At 37.5% G+C, this 21,510-nt stretch overlaps 1 protein-coding gene across 14 annotated transcripts in view; it reads left to right on the plus strand.

Annotated features, from left to right (window-relative positions):
- The window catches only part of PCDH15 (protocadherin related 15), an 805,351-nt gene extending 785,479 nt beyond the window's left edge, over positions 1 to 19,872 (plus strand). For all 14 annotated transcript variants that reach the window (XM_030486584.1, XM_030486585.2, XM_032919940.1 and 11 more), the window contains 5 exons: positions 8,323 to 8,344; positions 9,876 to 9,914; positions 11,038 to 11,111; positions 11,958 to 12,090; positions 12,860 to 19,872. In XM_030486584.1, coding sequence (XP_030342444.1) covers positions 8,323 to 8,344; positions 9,876 to 9,914; positions 11,038 to 11,111; positions 11,958 to 12,090; positions 12,860 to 14,443 — 1,852 coding nt within the window. In that variant the 3' untranslated portion in view covers positions 14,444 to 19,872. The remainder of the gene's footprint in view (positions 1 to 8,322; positions 8,345 to 9,875; positions 9,915 to 11,037; positions 11,112 to 11,957; positions 12,091 to 12,859) is intronic.
- Positions 19,873 to 21,510: the final 1,638 nt, after the last annotated feature.

A 21,510-nucleotide genomic window follows, 5' to 3' on the forward strand; every position in this document is an offset into this window, starting at 1 on the left:
GTATGCTGCTTTAGAATAAAGGATTAATTTGTTAGGTGTGAACATATTATTTTTCATACTGCTATTTTCTCCCAAAGTCAAGCCTTAGGCTTAGTGGTTTTTTTGAGAAATGGAGTGGTTGGGGAGAGTTTATTTGCTGGGATAACCCTTTGTGGCTTTGCTGGGTGTTATTCACAAATGAGAAAGTGATCCCTGTACTTTGTGCAGTGATTCTTCTCATTGATCCTCTCGGGTCCCTGTGACCATTAGGCAGCTGTAGTTTTTCTGTGTGAGTAGTCTCCCAGGCAGAACAATAAACAGAAGTTTAGCAGCGAATGTGTTTCATTACTAAATACAGGCCTTCAGGGGACTTTTACATATTAAATAAATTAGAGGAGATTTACTATCTCTTAATCAACCTCTATCAAGTATCTAGTTTTTAAATGTCTCTTCTACTTTTGTTAGGGAATATTTAACCACCAGAGGTTAAATTGCCATTAATTTAGATTTGGTAGTATTTTCTGAGATATGAAAAAATGAACACTAAAAAAGATGGAACAATCTGACCAGGAGACCTAAAATTTCATCTTCCAACATTCATGTAATCTTGGAAAATGTAATTTTTCCCCTCTTCTTTGTTAATAAAGCCTAACCCTTTTTTATCTAAAGAATATGACTCAAATTTTGGTAGAGACAAGGCTTAGAATTTTTAACTCAGAAGGTTTTGTGAAAATACTGGGCAGCTCTAAGTTGCTAAAAATAGTTTTACGTGGTATTTTGATTTGTGTGTGTATGTAGAAGTCAGTGCTACTCATGCTATACTTTAGCTACAGTTGCTTAACTGGAGAAAATAAGAAAATTATAAGTATGGCATTCAAAATGTGGAATACCAGCAATAGGCAGAGGTAGTGAAGCTATAAGTTAAGTGTACAAAAGTGGAATTCAATCTTTGTACACCATTTCTGCCATAATGTTCCTTTATGCCATTGTGTGCTCACAATAGCCTGTCTTATAGATCTATTTAATATTTCAGAGGGCTTTTTAGAGTGGTTTTAAGACGGTTTTCTTGGTTTGGGCTTGGGGATTTTTTGGATCCCCACGCTAGACAGCATGTCTGTTTAGTTACAAAAAATTTGTATGTGGCAGCAATGAAAATGCATTTTTATTCAAGCTCATTGCTGACAAGGGTAAACTTCTCTTTGAAAGGATATGGGGTTTGTTTTTAGCTGTAGCTGACATTGGCCAATATCCTAAATTTGTCACAGGTTGAGGAGAAATATATTTATTTTTTCAGCTTCAGGTGAACATTATTTAAAGTACAGCTCTAAAGGCACAGTTTTCTAGCAGACAGTTTGGGGATATTGATTTTAAAATACTATTTATCTTAAAATCTGCCTAGAAGCTTGTGGTATTAAAAATATTTTAGGAAGGTAGGTTAATGAGGCACTCAGAGGTGCTAGATGAATTCCAGAAAATGGTGAGACCTACTTTTAGTGTACAAGTTCAATGTAATCCAACTGCAGGAGTTTTTCATTTGGTTTAACATGATGCAGAGATTAAATTCATACACAGATTGATACTTCTACATCTATATGCATATCATGAATGCAAGAAAATCATGCCCAGCTTGGTAATCCTTTAAGAATCAGTATCAGGAGGATGGCCTGAGTCTCACATGCATATCAACCGACTGGCTTCAGCTCCCATTGCCTGCCCCACAGAGACTCTATAGGTCTGCACTTCAGGTGTGCCCAGGTGCACCTACTGGGGCCACGGTTTCACACCATCAGCTTGAATCACAGTTCTGATTTTGTGTATGACCTATGGCCAGTCCTTAAAAGGCAATGCAGGCACACTTAAAAACTACCTAGTAATACATGTGCTTTATAGAACAGCAGAGTTTTGGTGCACAATTATAATAGAATATTTTTAACATAAAAATCCCTGTGAATATTCTGTTGGCTGTGTGCAGTATGGCACAGTCCCACTGCCATCTGAATATTGGAAATACAATTATACATACATAACAGTACACATACCATCAATCTCTCACAGAGAAATTGTATCACATAACTAGGTAGCATGGGAGATAGAGTACAGTATTGACTGATACTTTGAAATCTGAGGGGTTATTTTAAGAAGAGATTAACTTATTTTTGAACTTGCTGAGCAGCTGAAAACTTCTTTTAATTTTTCTTCCTCAAGTCCTCCCTTAAAGAAGATGTAAAAGTAAATGTCTTGCCCAGTAGTCTAGTAAATGTGATCTTTCTGTTGGATAGTAGTAGTTTGCTAGTAGTAATTTAATGGCTCTGATTCATATCATAAGTTCTTTTTTTTCTCTCTCATAAGTATCTATGTCCATGCATGTTTCCTCACATGTGATTATCTTCTTTTCTTTCAAGTCTTTTTCTTCTCTACCATTTCCAACAAAGCAGGGGAAAAAAGTCAGTCTTAGAAGAAGGAGACCGTCAAAGAGTTATAAGCAGCTTTGCTTCCCGTGCTATTGAGGCTCACAAGCAATCTAATATCAATGGATCGTTGAACAATAATCTGCCCAAATCTTCAAGTAACATTACTTTTTTATCTGATGAGAACCCATTAACTACTCAAAACCCATTATATACGGAAGGTGTCACTCAAAGTCCTGCTGCTGCTGGGTTTCTACGGAAAAGAAACGATACTCTAGATACTCTTTCTCCTTCAAGACTAGTCTTGAGAGATACCTCTTTGGGAGGCAGTCACCGTGCGTGGACAGTACCAACTCACATTACTAAGAGACATGCGCCTGGTTCTCTGAGTAGACCAGTTATCATGGACCCCATTCAGTGGCAACAGGAGAGACTCAAAGCAGAGAAGGAAGGAACTGAAAATCTGCATAGCAGTGTTAATATTAGCAGTCCACTATTTCAAAAAATAAGCGGCCCCAAGTTAACTGTAAAGGAGAAGGCAAGACAGTTTGAGCAGCAGGCTTTGCAGGAAATGAAGCAAGTGAAATCTCCTGATGTGAAATCCATCCGATCACCAACACAGAGCATCTGTTTCCAAGAAGGAGAGAATGTGCTAGAGCAGTCTTCTATAAGTGTGGTTGCTTCTCCTTGCCTTCACTCTTCTCCTCTGTCCTCTCCAACACCTTGTGCTGAAGTAGTTGAATCAGAGACCTCCACAGTCCCCTCTGTAATCATCACTCACCATGACTATGCTGAAGAACTTTCTCCTCCACCAACTCGCAAACCAACTCCTCCGTCTTTTAGGATAAAGAAATCAGTCTACCAAAGTTTTCTAGCTCCTCAGACCAAAGAAGTTATAGAAAGCATTCCAGATCCACCTAAAATTCCCCCACCCCCACCTCCACCGCTGCCACCTCCACTGGCACCACCACCTCCATCCCCTCCTCTGTTGCCACCACATACTCCGCCTCCACCCACAGTTTCTCTTTTTTCTGCTTCTTCATCTCCTCTTAGCACCCAGAACCTCTTCCCTGCCAAGCATACAAAATCCCCTGCCAAACAGCCAGCTGTACCACCACCGGCCACAGTGCCAGAGCCTCCTCCCCGTAGGGAGCTGAAAGGTATTCTTAAAAACATTCAGAATTTAGCAGCAATCGAAAAGTCTGTGGCCAATATGTATAGCCAAATAGACAAAAACCACGTTCTGCCCAAGCATGTTTCTAAGCTCAAACCGGTTGCAACACCAGAGCTGCCAACTCCAGAAGCTGTGGCTGACCACAACCAGCAGAATGGCAACTTGAGCTGTGTTGTGGAGGAGCTTGAGAAACGCTTTCCATCTCAGTCGACAGCACTGTAATATTTACAGTTTCTGCATGTAACATTTTGAATGAGATGACTCTAATGCAGCACGTGGTATCTGCCTCAGACTATCTAGACATTCAGACTTTTTCCCTTTCTCTGCTGTATATCACTACTTAATCAGTCCTAATCCCAAATTGAGAGACATCATTGTCTTTCCTGTTCACTCAGAAATTTGTAATTTATTATAGTTCTACAAGTTGTTTTCTCAGAGCTACATCTTACCATTCCATCATGCTGGTTCTTAGCCTGTTTACCAAAAATTCTTGGGGAAAACTGTCCATTTTTAGCCAAGGATTAGTCATAGACAGCAGAGGGCTTGATACTGCTTTGTGTCAAGCAGCCTTCACTGTAGGCAATATCAGTAAGCAGATTTTTCTACAGATGTAATTGGAATCTCTTGCTTTGCCCATAAAATGTACCACCTGGAAGGAATCTTACTGTTAAATATTGGATGTCAAAGAAAGCAAGTACTTGTAGTAAGCAGGCTCAGCAGTAGTGAGACGGAGTTATTGCAGTAATGCATCTTCATATTTGTGGGAGATGACACAGCACCCTGCTATGCTGGCATGCTTTCTTTCACCTCACATTTGCATCTCAAGTCAGAAGAAAGGTTTTGTCTTGATTTGTCAGTAAACCTCGCTGTCTTTCCTCCTGTTATCTATGTTTTGCCTTCCATTGCATTTTTTATATTGTAACTGCATGTTAAAAGTTTTTATTTTGTAAATTTCTTTAATGTACAAAGCGTTTGGTTTTTATTTTGCATGTGAATGTTTTTGGTGTCTCTCTTTAACTTTCATGCTTATTTGCCATGAGCTTCACAGCGGAAACATCTTGCTTAAATTGTAATAAAGTCACTCTGATTAGTGTCACCAAATGAAGAGTTTTGAAGTACTTGTAAAAATCCATGTAATATGGATTTACTTTACTTTTTGCTCACAGTCATCTAAATCAGATCTTTACATTAAATATTTCAAGTATAGTAAATTAGCACTTTTTAAAAAAAAAAAAAGTGGTAAATAAGAGCAGTTTTGCCATTTAAAGGAATGTTGGTTTTAGTATTTTGCCAAAATTTAAAATATTTGTGTTTAATATGACAATTTTAAAAAGCATATTAGGAAAGGCAGATACTACATAATGAAGAAAAACTAAAAATCCAGTTCAGTATCAAATGTTGTAATTCTGAGCAAAAAGGTAATTGATTATGTATCAGAATGTCTAGAGATACTCAGCATTTCCATGGTGCTTGGCTTTTTCTCTTTTATCTTTTTGTTTGTTTGTTTAAATCTGCAGTTAGGACATGTACGGATGCTTCAGCTGGAAACTGCTGAAGGTAGTTTCTCTCTCTGTGTCCCAGAGCCAAACTCCATGAACTCCATCACATAAGTTTCACTGACATTAGAATTTTTCTTTATTTTAAACTCTTGTTGGGCTAAACTGTGGTTCCAAGACACGTATATGTGTGAGGGAAATGATGATTGATCATAACATTTTTTCTGTAACAGAATCTGTATAATTTATGAGATGCACATATGTGGAATACTTGCCAATGATGCTAAATTCTCCAAGAATGGCACAATTGCAGAATAAGCAGCAAAATGTCAAAGTTCAGCAGTTATTAGGTAGAGAAACTTGTAAGATTTAAAAGCCAGAATAGGAAGATGGCTTACATGTTTACTTCCTTGTGTGTGCCTGCGATGGTCCTGCCATGCAGACAATGGGACAGTGGAAAGTGTGAAAAGATGAGCATGAGATATTACTGTGCTAAGCATGTTCAGGGTGGATCAACCCTTAAGGGGATCTTGTAGACTCATACCGAATGCTTTTGTGCAGTTCATTACATCACTACTGAAATATAAGACAATTATGACCTGATTTTGCAGTGTGCAGTGTCATGCAGCAAACCTGCAGGTGTTTAGTAATTCACAGCATTAACGCCAATGAAGTTATTCAGCTACAACTATTTCTCGCATTCCTTGAGCCAAAAGAATTAACATCACACACGAGCTCCTTTTTAAATATTTAGTTCCATCAGTCTCAGAAGAGTCTGGGCGGGTCATGGTGATCAGCTCTTTACTAATGAGGAACACCTACTTTCTCTTTCTGGAAACCTTTATTAAGTCAGAAAGTTTACAAAACCTAGTTTGATTTTTTCTGGAATTAATGCAACCTTTCTTCTCCTGCTGATTTTTGAATGGCTTTTGTTAGAAAATTAGTCTATTAGACCGAGAAAGAAACTGTACCAAGAGCATGTATTTTTAACCTAACCCAGGGAAGTTCTGTCCCATTGAGATGTCTGGATGCTACTGCAGTTCTGCAGCCCTACAAAGCGTTATAATCAACATAGTAGTTGGTAAGAAGTCAAGCATATATAAGTGTATTGACCCCTCTTCAGGTTGTCTGATTTGGTTAATTAGGGTCAGATGCGACCCTAGATATATCTCTCATCTTTTCATCATCGGTTTGACTGGGCTGAGTTCTGAGCGGGAGCAGAGATTGCATCAGTGGAGAGTGCTTCTTTGCAATACTGTTTGCAAAGCTGAAATCGAGCAATAGAATATCATTACTCAACTCCGTTCCAGAATCTTTCTTCTCAGTTTCAGCTATGAACTGCAGGAAACCTCCATTTTAAGAGTCAGGGCAAATTTATAAGCAGTTGTGTCCTCTGAGTACTATCTGTAGTATTTGGGGCTTACAATGCTTTTGCTTTTAATATGAAAACAGACAGAAAGTATGAAATAGCAAATGCCTGCTGGGATGTCAGTAATTCGGAAAATTGTTGCTTTAAGCAAATCACAGTTCCTTTAACTTATGTTAGCAATACAGACCTGTGAAAGGTTGTTGGCAGATTTTGTACATCTAATTTCATTCTTGTTTTATTTTTCATGTTAAGTACCACCGGCATATACTAGCTGTCATATTATCCTACATTATCATAGGCACTATGTCCTTGCTTCCCATTTTGCATTGAAGATTTCTCTGACTGGCTGCAGTGAAGTCTGGCTGATAAAGTTTATCCAGAAGCAAGTCCTCCCTTGGTAGAGTGTTTTAAATACTTCCTGGAAACAAATTATGATGGTTTGACCTTTGCCATTTTGTCAGAATAGATCCTTGTGCTGTATTGAGTGAATGGGTATTTTTTGTCTTTTGGTTTGTTTTTTTTCTTCTAATCATGGCCACACAAAACTGTAAGAGAAGTATAAGTATCTCTCAAAACACAGCATGGTGCTATTTTTAAGAAAGTTGAATTCCAAATTTAATTAGAATTACTTATGCTTTTAATCTGCAATATAGTGACTACTTGAGAGCAATTAAGAGTAATAGGCTTACTTATCTTCTGTGCAACACAACACCTTCTTTTTCTGAAGATTGTTGTAGGCAATATGGAAACTAAACACAGTGTTCCTCAAGTGGGCTTTGAAAAGCCACAGATGATCTTTTGATGATAAATCCTCATTTCAGTTGTTCCTTAGTTTATGCCATATGGACATCAGCATTAATTTAATGCTCGTAATCAATTCCATGTGCTGAATATTAATAGTAAACTTCATAGATGGTGATATTAAAGAAGAAAAGGACTTCTACTCTGTTCTTTATTATTTACTCCAGTGTAATTGAAGACTTCCTATTGACTGCTGTGTGTGTACTAGGTTAAGCTTAACATAATTTTGAGCATTTACCCTTTCTTTCTTTGGAAAAAAAAAAAAAAATCCAAGCTTATCCTTAATAATAATGCTGAGACCTAAATTTCTCTTCCCTAGTTTTGTCGAAACAATTTTAATCTTCTGTCACAAAATGTGAAAATAGAGAACTTGATAGACAGAAGTGCATTCACCATGCATATGAATGGCTCCAAGAAAAGGAATTAAAACAACAGAAAACTTCCAGTAAGATAAAAAGCACAAACCCTGTGTCAAAATAATCATAGATAGCAAAAACAATTTAACTCCCCCCTGCTGAACAAATGTTAGGAAATGTGTAATTTTAATAATAATGTTGCTACAAGAAATTAGTAATAGAAGCTCCAGGCCAATTTCTAGTAAGTCCTGAGTGGATACAGCAAGTCCAAAAGTAGAAGAGAAACTGTTTTACTGCTTAAGCAGGTGTGTGAAATAACAGTCTCTTTGTAGATGGTCTCTGAGACAACAGAGAGATTGACTGGGCAGGGTGACTCTCACAGGAATACAAGGAAAGCCAAACACAGCATTCACCGCTTTCCCTTTGCTGAGTTCCACAGGGTGCACTGGCTCTCTGGCTTTTGGGGATTGGGGATTTCTTCTCATTCATTTGCAATCTAAAGCAAGAAAAGATCCCAAAGATTCACTAGCCTTTCTCATGCAATGACTCATATGTCCAGAGCAAACCTAAATAAAAACATTCTTTGTATTTGTAGATATATATTTCTTTTCTTGCTAGTAATATTTGTAATTACATTATCTTTTCATCTCTCTCCAGAAAGAATGGCAATATGCATCTTTATACAGTCTCGCAGAACTATACTAATTTTTTTTTTCCTTTTTTTTTTTTTGACTTCTAGGCGAGGATATGCACAGCAAGAGGTAAGGCTGTTCCCCAATTAGATTTAAAATATTAATTACATCAACATACTTTTCCCATACAACCTATGTTGTGAAACTAATTGCTACTGGGTGTTTTAGAACCAGAAATACAAAGTGGTTCACTACTGTGGCACAAATGTAACTTCCAGGCTAGGACATGGCTATTGCTGTTTGACAAACTGCCAAAAGCAGTTTGCCAGGGAATCCCCTTCATGCTTGCTGTGTTTTCTTATGAAACGCCACTGCCCACTGTTACGGGCCAGGTACTGGACTACACAGACCTTCTCAGCACCTCAGTGTAGTTTGTTGTTCTCACAGCATCTTTTTCTCCAGCAATAAATAGCACAGAATGTTTCTTTCAGAAATCTGAGAAAACTCACTTAATAGTTGGGAAGTTCTCCAAAATACATTTCAGACATAAAGGCTGATATTTAGTGCTGAGAGCTGGATCAGTTTTATTAACCTTAAGAAGTGCATCTGGAACATCTTATTCAGTAGTGTCTTACAAATTGCAAGACTTCTGTTGTTCTGCTGTGATTTTTCCTCCCTTTGCAGAGTTGATTTGTGTATCTCAGTTTGGATACAGAACATCCCTATCTCTCAGGGCTTGTTTTTTGGCCAAGAAACTTGGCTGATATAGTGCCACCAAGTTTTGGGAAGAGTACAGGGACAATACTAAAACTTGATTTTCCTGATTGATTTTCCTGAGTAAATCTGATTCTGATTTACAAAACAGCAACTGCTGTGCATTGGTCTGCAATTTGCAGAAAACTGGAGGTGGAGAGTAATTAACAACATGACTACCAAACATGAGCCATGTTTAACTGCGACACACCTGAGAACAGCCATATCATCCTGCATGCAGCCTTCTGGGGTCTTTTCCATCATGTCGGCATGCTTTTCTCATTGTGTGCTGCATACAGAAAGAAATCACACATAAGCTGTAGAGAAAACAATTGAGTTAATCCTTCACTGTCTTATTGGTATTGAGAATTAAAGTGTATTTGTGGTTGCAAAGTACTCAGTTAAAAGCCACAGAAGTATTTGAGAATAGATAGAGATTTAAAGTGATAGTATTGCAGTAGAAGCTTGGGTAAGAAATCAAATCACTTCAGGTTTTTAATAGCTGAATCACAGACTTTATTGCAGATTCCTGTAGATTTGCTTTCTACCTGTCGTGGGTAATTTTTTGTCCGCCATTGTCTCCCTGCTGTCTGCAGCATACATCACATAATAGTTCTCTTGAGCCCTGACAAAGGTTCTTAAGTTGAGTAATTTAGAGAATCACCACATAAACTGGGAATTTGATTTTTTTATTAGACAAAAGTAATAGTGGACTGTAAAGTTATTTTATTACATTAGGTACTTAGCAGTGTTCTACTTCTCACATAGTATGGAAGTACCCAGGTGACTACTGTACAATAAACACCTGTGTTTTTAAGATTTCTTTCCAGTCTTAACTCAAACACAAATTACCTGCATTCTAATTATTGCTGCCTAATTAACCCCTTTCTGATTTTTTTTTCTGTAGCAACAGCAATTGCTGAGACCTTCTCTTCTCAGACCAGAGGTACCTCTATTTTTTATTTCTTAATTATTCTATAACTTTTTAAAAGGTTTTTACATAATTTCCTAATAAAAACTTGTCTTAGGTAATATTTTCCCCTTAGATAAAAATGAAAGTCCTGACATTGTTCTCACATTTATATATATACCTCAAATTTACTGCATCTTTGTATTTTCCCTTTGAGCAGCTTTCAGCTGCTCCCATAGTCTTGGACCACACAGACTGAAAGCTTTCCTAGTTTCATTGCCGGATTCACAGACAGAGTAATTTCCTCACTGTCTAACTGCAATCTATTTTTTAAGATGTCAGTCAACTGATAGTTGATTATTGTATCTAGAGATGAACTAAGCAGTTGGCCTGCCAGGATAATAGAAGCCTTAGGACACTGCTGTGAAGTGCAAAGGCAGGTCTGAATTGTAAACCAAATACTTTCTATTACAGATCTTTTAGACCCAGTATCGTTTACAGAATAAGCAATAGAGCAAATATAGCTTTTGTGACACATCATTGCTGTTAATGCTATTTTTGTGGTACAGAATGGTGATAATTTCTGCAGTCATTACAAGTAATTACAATGAGATGCTCTGACACAACTTTTCATTTCATTAGCCAGAAGGAAAACCTATAGGAAGCTGTGAGAAAAAGGCAACATGCATGCCACTTTTGTAGGATACAAAAAGTACTTACCTTAGTCCAGTGCTGCTCATGATTGTTGATGGTAGAGAAAACATTTTAAAAGAGTCCTGGCAAGCAGTGTAGGTAAAATAGCCCTTATCTTTCAATGTGTTTTTTTTCTTTGAGAGAGGTGCAAGAAGTGACAGTGTGTTTGCAGAGAGTCCAGTTTATTGAATGAGGGTTTTGTACAAAGTAAGTGAGACAGTATCCCAGAACCATAACAGCATCTGCATTTAGCTGATTTTGGACAGTTACAGAGTATATACAAGAGAAGGTGCCATTTAAAGCTCCTATAGTCTTCTTATCATGGTTTTTAACAGTTGTAAGTGTTCCTCAGATTATTAAAATTTTTTATTTTGCTTGTTTGCACTGTAATATACTGTTCTTTACTCCTTTTTCATCTGTCATTGCTGTGTGTAACTGCATTCACTCAGTGTTTCTCTTTTGGCAGGAGTTAAGTATGGAATCTGGAATTGACCCAGGACAGGAATACTATGGGCAAGATTACTACAGCTATGAACATGGGTATAGTTTAATTTTTCCTCTGTGTTTCTGAAAATGCTGTTTTTCAGGTTGGTAATACTTCTTTTTACCGCACGTAATCTGGAGATTTTCCTTCACCTCGGGGTTACTTTATCTTTGTGTTCATGAAGGCGTGCACTGACAACAAAACTTTTAAAAAGTTAAGGGAGTGTTGTATAAATCCCTGCTTCTTTAGGAGTCTATTATGCTTTGAGAGTGTATACCCCATCTATCATGCTGGTTTTATATTCACTTTTTTGTTCGCATGTTTCTGCTGCCTTGCAAATAAATTTCCATCATCTCCTCCCCTTTTGTGGCTCACCAGCCTGAGTTCAGTTACTATTACTGTCTGCTCACAGTTCCCAGCCCGTGTCTGGCCTTTTACATTTATCTAGAAAAATTTCATCCCGCAGTGTTCTGATAGTGCTCATCTGGCTGCAAGTACTTTAAGGATTATTGCTGTTCTTACAAGCTTGCAGGGATTCTCCAGAACTGATCCCAGGGAACCTGCTTTTTCATTTCCTAATTATAAAAAGGATCCTCCAAAAATCAGGCCCAATGATCTGTAAAGAAGGTCACTGTACTTGGGGGATTCTTGACTGATCCCAGAGACACCCTCAGGTCACCCTCTAGTTTTAATGGGCTTGCAGCCAATTGCAATAAGAAGAGGGTTTGGACTGTGTTACCACTAAAGAAAAAAGAATAATAGTCTTTTCAAAGGTAGAGAGAAAAGAGAGCAAATAAATTCTTGTCCTTTGGGGATGTGAACATGTGCATTTGTTGCTGTGTGTGAAGGCACACGTGAACACATTGGTGCACATTATGAAGAGACAATGGTGGTTTTGCCAGGTATGAACTTCCTCAATATGGGAGCCGACGACGACTGCTGTCTCCTTCGGGGATGTACGATGAGTATGGGGAAGTCATGGTGGAGAATGACGGTGGCTACTACTATAGTCCACATGGATCAACAGCAGAAGAGGTAAGTATCTCTGGTGTGTTGGTTCTGTCTCTGCAACAAGATGGACCATCAAACTTTGTCAAATGTATTTTGTAATTGATTAGAATATTGCATTCTGTATATACCTAATAAGTGGCTCTTCCAATGCTAATCATTGCTTACCCTTCTGATGACTGGTAAAGTTTGTGTCAACACCTCTTTCCCTTTTTCTAGAAATAAAAAGGAATTGCAAAGTTTCTTTTAATAGCCACGTCTATTTTTCCCCGCTATGTAGATTTCTATTACAAAGAAAAATCCACATAGCCTTAGGTAATTCCATTTTATATTGTTAAGCAAATGGGGTATTACTAATATTCAGCCTATAACTGATGATTTTCCACTGAGAAAAGCAGTCACCTGAACTCATTTATCATAAAGTTCACAATTGAATATAAAGAAATTGTAAAATGTGACAGCCAGAAAAAACTTGACATAAGTGTTCCCTTTTTTAAAATCTAATTTTCAGAAATACTAGACTCTAAGTCCATGGGTTTTAATTAAATGAGAAGAGCTAACATTTCTGAGCCAGTACTTTTCCCTGTTGTAGAATAAGGTAGTTATGTACTTGCAGCCTATTCTAGAAGTATAACTTTCCCCTTAACTTTGGTAAAAAGCTATTCTAAAACATCTAATTTGGTTTTGATGCTGGGAAAAAATGTTGTATTTGTTCCTACTGATTTATTTTAGGGTACAAGTTTTCACAATAACTATCTTTCAAATTGTAATCAAGTTCCATTTTCATAATTTGCAGGGGATGAGTCAAGGCAGAGGTCCTTCAAGCAGAGGTATAAGCCAGAGAGCAGGGGCTCAAATAGAAGGTAGACCTTTAGGAGGTGGGATGGATCTAAGACATGGAAGAGTGTATAGGACCAGCCAGCGAAAAAGGAAACTAAAAGCAGTGATGCATTTAAGTCGCGTAGCAGTCAGTGCTCACAAAACCGTAGGAAAAACTGAGTCTGCTCATTCTCCGTGGAAGAAAGCAAAGATATTCCCAATGATTCTGCATAAAGTGAAGGGTGGTAGGAAAGATTCCAGTTATGCCAAGTTGACGTCAGCTCGCCAAGTGGACGGTGAGAAAAGTATGATTATCAGGGGAAGTTACTTTCAGAAATCGACAGATGACAGGCCTTCAATGAGAAAACTAAATCATGTGTTAAAACGCATTAGTGTCTCCAGAAAATTTCAAGAGCCTACTAGCAAAGATTTAGTGCATGCAAGAGGAAAAGGAGAGGAAGAATATGAAAGAGATGAAGCAAAATCAGGAGTTTCAATAAATATCACAGCAGAGAGTGAGCATGAGGATAGTGATTATGAGAAGAAGAAAAAGAAGAGAAGAAAATACACTTCGGATGAATCATCGGTGAAAAGTAGCAGCTCTGGCTCAGAGTCAGAAGATAAAGACTACTTGAAAGTTACTCTGGACCAAGATGAAGCCACTGAAAGTACTGTGGACTCAGATGAAGAAACTGGGCATGACTTTGGGGATTCTGATGATGACTCTGGATCCAGCTCTAACAGTGAATCAGAGGAGGACTCATCTGAAGAGGATGACGATGAGGAAGACTCTGACAGTGATGAAGATGGTAGCCTGTCAAAGAGCTCATCTACACGAAATTCATGCAACAAATCAGGGAGTAGCGGGTCCAGCAGTAGAAAAAGCACTGAAAGGTCCAGTATAAAAAGTCGGGAAGGTAGCTCTTGTGGCAGAGCGAGGCAATGCAGCCGTAAATCAAGTATTAGCTCTAATGTATCAGGTAGTGAAAGGGATACGAGCTACAGGAAAGCTTCAGGATCCAGCTATGAGAGCAAAACCTCTTCTGCCAGCCTTGAAATAGAAGAAACAATAGAAGAAGTGTCAGAAGAAGATGAACAAGTGGATGTTGAGCAAGTTAGTGCAATCCCTGATGAGATAGCAGGTAACTCAAATAAGGCAGTTTCTGAAACATCTGCCAATGCAAAAATGTATGCTACTGACGAAGACAAGAAAGGAAAATCAGCTGTTAATAGTAAGGATAGTGTGGGTGAAAGTACAGAAGAGGCTGATACAGATGCTAGCGACAGGGAGGAAGCTATCAGTAAGAATGAATCTTCTTGTCTAGAAAGTGAAATCAGTGTTACTTCCAAAGGAACTGGAGGGACAAAAAGCACAACTAGTGCCACTTCTGGTAAAACTACTACTTCTCCTGAGTCTGAGAATCAAAGTTCTGACACCAACACAAAAAGAAAGAAAATAAAAAAAAAGATGTCCCAGGAAAACAGTCAGTCCCAGTCAGATGAGACCCTGGATACTGCCGTTACAGAGTCAGAGACTGCTGGTAATTCTACATCCTTTTAAAAAGGAGCAATAGTAGGTGAACATTTTGCAGTAAAGAGTGATCTTGTTTGCTGTGCGCCTTTGTGTGGTCTTTCCTGAGAAATACACACTTGACTAGAGATAGCCAAAAAGAAAATGTTAAAGCTTATTGCTTCAGCATTTGAACCCTGTCTTAAGGATAGACAGTATAAAACCAAATTAATATAATTCCTCTGAGACACTACTCAGGTAGACTTAGTGGTAGATATAGAAAAATTAATTTTCATTAAGCAGTGGCAGGAAAGAGTACTTCTTTTTCTCTGCTAGTTTCAGTAACGTGGTTAAAGAGGCATTGCGTTGTTTCTTAGATTTAATCCTTTTTGCATTATGCACATTCTGAAGTAACATTGCATTTTGCTTTAGCTGTGATGGATAGCTTGATGAACCTGATGGCACAAACCTATTAAGGAGCCTCTGTTCATGCAGGTTGTGTCTGTCACAAAATGGAATGCTGCAGGAAGGAAAAAGGGCAAAACCTGGAATTCAATGAAGAACAGGAATGAGGATGAAAAGACTTAGAAGTCATACATGGTTTCACTTTATGTGAAACCTATCATACAACGTTTGCTAATCTTCAAATGAGTTCTCTGCTGTAAACATTAGCCCTGTTTGCAGGGAAGACAACTGAAACAGCAGCAAAGCAATGCTTCTAAAACTGCAGACTGTTACTGGCAGAGCTGGGATTAAACTGTTTCTGGATCATGGGATTCAGGTTTCAGGTACCAGTGGTGTACAAGACAGGAACGCAGAGGTAGGTGTGCAAAGTGAGCTTGGTCAGAAAAGAAAATGGATTATGTTTCCAGCTTCTGTACTTCCCACCTAACAGTACAGTGATTTTATTATTTCTTTAAACATCTGTTTAAAAGTTTGACATACATAACAGCAAAGTATTGCTGAAGGTAACCATCATCTATGTTCTGTATTTTAGTATTTGCCTTTTAAAATTCAATAGCCTGTAGTGTCTTATGTCATTCAATAGAGAAATTTTGTAGTGCTTTCATTAGCACAATTCAGCTCAGAATGAGCATGATTGCATAGGAAGGACTTGTGTTATTGACAGCACAAGTGACCTTTTCATTTTCATGTAATGAGCAAACTTTGCATGATATATCTCCTCACAGAGCTCTTGTCAGTGCTGTCAGCACACAGAGTACGTAAGCCTGGTATACAAGCAAGCTATCTGTGCTTTATTTACCCACAGCCACCAAGCTGTTTCTCAACCACCAGATTTATCCAGATAAGCCATAAGAAGGCTAAATAAAATTAAAGCTTTGAGCCAGTATTGGATTAGTCTTGTGAGTACTTTAGAGCTATTACAAATTCTGGCATATGCACCAAAGCTCTGCCATGAAGTCTCTGTTAGACGGGGGAGAGAAAAATGTTTGAATTTTTAAGGTACTTGAGCCTGCTGTGGAGTTACCTTGGCAGGACAACTGGTGTTCAGCTGCAAAGCATGATACTAATTTTAAAACTATTGTCTTTATTCCAATTGAAATGTGAACTAGATTTATGATCACTTATCTACTTTTTTGTATTCCCACATAGCACGGACTTGTCGCTGCACAGAGTGTTATAACATAAATCACATTTAAACTACTCAGTCTTTTCATCTACCTGAATATATCTTTGTGAAGAAAATTGTATATCTTTATCAGGAGCAAAAGAGTAGGCATCTAAGTAATTTGTACAAAATATAACTTCTCAGAAGCTGAAGAGTAATCACCACTGTTTGAACCTTGCATGACTTTCTTTAAAAACTGGCTTTTATTGTATGCATGTGTATGTATTGCAGTGGGAGTTAACTGTGATGGTATCTGCTGCCTTAGTTAAATAACAGTATTTTCATTATGAATGTAAGAATGATAGGAGCTTGTTTCAGTCTACTGAAAGGAGGCATTTATTTTAAAAAGATCAATTACAAATTAAAATAAGTAGTGTGTTTTGTGTAATCATTATTAGTACAAAGTCACAGCAACATGGAAATTGTTTACATTAACTCTTTTAAAAAATACAAAAATTATACGAAATCTAAACTCTCTTTTCTCCACCATCTCCCGTTTAACAGCAAAGATTCCATTAGATTGGAACTCACACAAAGCCTTATATCAAGTTTTTCTTTTTTTAAACAGCCAATTTTACCAACATAGTGCCTGAGAATTTCCCTTGTGTAGGTCCCAAGATCTTTCTCTGCTTGATGTGTTGTGCATATAAAACAGACCTGCTCAATGCCATTTCTGCACTGAATTTACAATGTACTAATGCTCTGGAAGAAAACTTTTAAGGCCATTCTAGCATTTGCTCATCAGTACAGAAGTTTCTTAGAAGTATCACACAATGGCTTCATCATCAGTGCCTTCTAGTTTCTGTTAGAAGAGGTCATTAATCTAGTTGTTTTTCTTTGTAAGACAAACCGAGACACTGCTTTGTAAAAATATGACTGGCTTACAACTATCATGATACACAGAAGTTTTCTTTCAGAAAGTAATATCTCCATTCTCAGCATTCTCCAATGAAGGTGCACTTCTACTTAATGGGAGCACAGCTGAATACATCTATAGGAAAAAAAAATCCAAAACCCAAAACCCAAACAACCCAAATTTGTAACTACTTAACTACTTTCCAAATCTGAAGAAAAACATCACAGTTTTTATACACTGTCTTGCATTATGCTGTTCATAAACTAAAACGAATTTATCAGTCTTATAACTTTTTAGTACAAGGCATTGTTTGTGTGTTCAAGCATTAGGTATATATGATAGAGGCACACAGTGGTAATCAAAACAATTAAGAAAGATCTGTGTACAAGCTAAAAGGAAGGGTACAAAAGACCAAGTTAATAAAAATCCATATGAGTCTCTAGATGAAAGACAAGATAAAAAACAGATAGAAAAAAGGCAGGAAAATGTAAGAAATAGTGCTAAGGTTTAATGATATTTCTGTTTGTTGTCAAACAGTGGGCCAGAAAGAAAAGGATCAAGATGATAGTCGACCCAGAGTATGAGACCAGCTCCACTGGGGAAGACAGTGCTCCTGATTCCAGCCAGAGGAATCGTCTTAATAACCCAAATATTCAAAACAACATCAATGGTAACATCTACATTGCACAAAATGGCTCTGTTGTCAGAACCCGGCGTGTTTGCCTTGGTAATAATTTAAAAGTCACATCTCCAGTGAGGCTGGGGAAACAATTCAAGAAACTGGACAAGCTTGCAGTGACACATGAGGAGAATGTCCCACTGAACACGTTGTCAAAGGGACCATCTTCTAGTGATAAAATGAACACAAGACCTTGCAGTGTCTCATTTGCTTCCTCTACTATAGGGGCTGAAAATATAGTAACAAAGCCAGGGGGCTCCAAAATGAAAAGCACAGAAGAGCAAGAATCAATTGTTGATAATGAGGATGTCAAAGAGCCCTTGGAGTCACACAGTGAACACACACAGTCAGATGAAGAGGAGCTCTGGATGGGCCCTTGGAACAACCTTCACATACCAATGACAAAACTGTGATTTTTTTTTTTTTTTTTTTTAATTTTTACTTCAGTTTATAATAAACTGCACTTTTTATTGTCACTGAGGAAAATGTATGAAATTTGTATTGTGCACATACATTGTATACTACAAGCGACACACTTTAAAGTTTAAAAACAAAATTTGCACTCACATTTGTACCAATTAATTGTCCTCCCAACAATTATTTTGACAGGCTCCCATTTCACTAAACAATACTTCATTTAAATTAATTCGGTTTTTTGAATCTTGATTTATTGTTTAATAAACAGTAAACTACTAATAAATGCACAGCAACATTTGGTTAACTTTTCAGGCAGTTCTATACATGCCTAGCTTGTTTTTCTGTATGGTACTTGTGGCTATACTTGTTTAGATTTGGAAATTGTCTATTTATGTTCAAGATTTATATCCAGAGCTCTTGATTCTGAACTTAGAGTAATAAATTAAAAATAAATCCATGAAAGTCAATGGAGCAAATCCTCGGCTGGCTTAAATTTGAGTAACATTGCCAAAGTCAGTAGTGATATACCAGTTTATGCAAACAGAGGATCTCGCTCAACACCCAGCTATCAAACTCATGTAAGAGTGGAATCAGAGTTTATAATAGTATAGCACTGTTACACAGAAAAGTGGAATAGAAGATTAAATAAGCTAAAAATTGTGAAGAGGAAGGAAATGTGTAGCAATTAATCTTATTCAGTTATCTGGCTGTGGTTTGTTCATTTTCATTTGTAAATTGGCTCATTCCAATTTTCTAGTTAGTTTTTCATCTTTTCATCTCTTCCCACACCAGTTCTGTTTTCTTTTTTATATGGTCTTTAGCTCCAGTTTTTATGCTCATCAGCAATTGTCATCCTATGGCTATATTCCTCCAAAGTAAACCAGGATGATACACGAGTCTGTGTGATAGAAATAGGCATTAAAGAGTAATTAATAGGAAAGGAATGGATGCATTTCAAGCCCAGCTAGCTAGTAGGTTAAATGGTATAATCACCCTTCCACTCCAATAGTGTTGAACATGAACCTGTTGAAAAGACAAATGGATCATGGTGAAGAGGATAAAAACTGAATGTTCTACGAGGCTGATATGCATAAATATATCTGTGAAGGGCAGAGAGAGTCAGAACACACACAGAGAATTAAAAACTTGAAGTAAGCATTACTTGTAAAATACACCACATAAATTTTGGCTCCTGCTTATAATTTCTGTTTGTACCTCTAAGTAGTGAGTGTGTTGTATTACAACTTGAATAGGGGCCTGAGAAATGCCACTGTTCATAGTCACCAATACCTAAAAGACATTAGCAATACAGAGTGAAGTATTTTTCTCCAATGTGATATAGGAAAGAAAAAAAAAGATATATTCACATAAGAAGCGTGTCCTGTTGTATTATGCAAACTCTTTTTTTTCAGGATAAAATCAAACTGGTTGTGAGAACAATATGGATATCTCTTGTAAGATAGGAAGAGTCAACAGATAAATGTTTACAATTTAAGGAAATTATTGATATCATCATTCTTTTCCTGTTGCTATGGTTGAAGTTTTGTCACAAGATCTGGATGACCATGACTATTGGTTCTGCTCTGGCAGTAAATGGACTTCTGCTACTGTGATTGTTTTCCTCTTGCACAGGTTCTCACCCTTAATTCCTCTTAATGTTTGTCTTTTAGAAGCTGTTCGCATGTTATGCCGATGTAAATGTGACAGTTCTGTCAAATGCCTCCTTTTCAAGCTGAGGTTTCCAACCAAATATTTTGAGAGATGGTGCTTGGTTTTAGGCATGAGAAACACAATATTAGCCTACCACACAAGGGAAAAAAACAAAGACCTGGAATTTCTTTCTCTTAACTCTTCTATCTTGACATATTTGCACTTGGTACTTAACAAAAAAAAAAAAATAGCTGTTTGAAGTTTAGCTAGAGTCTGAATATTTAGGTAAGAATGATGGAAGAAAAAAATAATCTATTCTTTGAAATAACTAGTAAAATGTTATATTTTAATCCTGTTTAAGATACCGTTATTTTTTCACTACATCATTTTTATTGCAAGATCTGTCAGTTCATTTCTCACTAAATACTTCAGTAAGGTTGTATGTGTTTTAGAGAAATATTTTCTCCCAGCTGCTCTCAATTTTCTGAGGGAAAAATAATTGTTTCTTTTTCTAGAGAGTCACAGCTACACCAGCTTTAGCTCCAGCTCTGTGAAGGATTATCAGGTCTAACACTGGTGGTCAGTAGTGCTGTGCATGCGTATCAAAGGCAAAACGTGTCAATATAGGTTTGCCTCCTTTGTGCTGTCCAAGTGCTCAGAACTTTTCCCACAATGCAAAGAGTATGAGAAATTTCATTTTTTCAGCAATGGCTGGGGTTCATCTAAAATCTAGCTTGATTTAGCTAAACTTATAGTGACTTTCAAACTCTTGAATACTGTTGGCAAAGAGAGGACTTCATGAAATCTTTTCATTTTCTGTGGATGTAATGCTCTAAATACAGAATTCATATCTTTATTTTCTGGGGATGCTATACTGTAAATTACTAATGATTTTAGACTGTGAGCTGGCAGTAAGCATCAAAAACAACATCAGTAAGAGTACAAACTGATACACTAAAAAAGGCACTCCTACTCTTCCTTTGGGAAGTGAAGTATTACCATGGCTTTGGTGGATACAGTAAGTAGAATAATGTATCAAGAGTCTTGGGATATAATTTACTGCTATTTAACCACTGAAATTTGTAAAGCTGATGCAAGGCATCTGCCACTGGGTGGCAGAACTTCTGACTGGCTGACCGATCAAGGTGATTATCATTGTTCCTGACACTGATTTCAGTTGTACACTCCTCCAAGCGGGCGCTGATAGTTCTGTGGTTTAGTACGGCATCTGCTATGTTTTCAGTATAAGCAAGGTTCAAGTGACCAACTGTGTGGCTGTAGAAGGGCAGTGCAATGAGGCAGAAAAAGGCATGTGAGGAGAAATATAGAAACTTTTTTTTTTTCTCCTTTGTTCAAGTACACACTATGATCAAGACTGTAACGAAAGCCCCACAGATCTATTTTGGACCTGTTAGGAGGCTTAAAATATTTATACAGTAATGGTAGGTAGTCCTTGCAGCCAGCATTTGCCTGAGTTGGTGTGGGGGAAAGCATAGCACAATGATGTGTGTGTCTGCCTTGGTGCCTTCTGGTGGCAGAGTGATGTCACAGTGTGATCACTCAGCATCCCTACACCACAGGCTGAATCCTTCCAGAACCTGGTTATGTAGCTGGATAACCTGTAGAGTCAGCAAAATGGAAAAGAGATTTAAAAAAAAAAAAAATCTTAATTTTTAGCAATGGGAGAACAGCACCAATCTCTGACACAAATTTCAGCTTATATGGTGGAAAAACACATAGTGGGAATGGGATATATTCGGCCAGTGACAACCATGAAAGTGCTTTCTGGAAAGTGTCACACATTCCTGTGGGATACAGCTTGATATTTTAAAAAGTGTCTAATAGAGCACGACCATGGTGGTTCTGTTTTCTCATGGTGGTTGTCG

Source organism: Strigops habroptila, chromosome 5, assembly GCF_004027225.2.
Source record: "Strigops habroptila isolate Jane chromosome 5, bStrHab1.2.pri, whole genome shotgun sequence".
In the NCBI taxonomy this organism is placed as follows: domain Eukaryota; kingdom Metazoa; phylum Chordata; class Aves; order Psittaciformes; family Psittacidae; genus Strigops; species Strigops habroptila.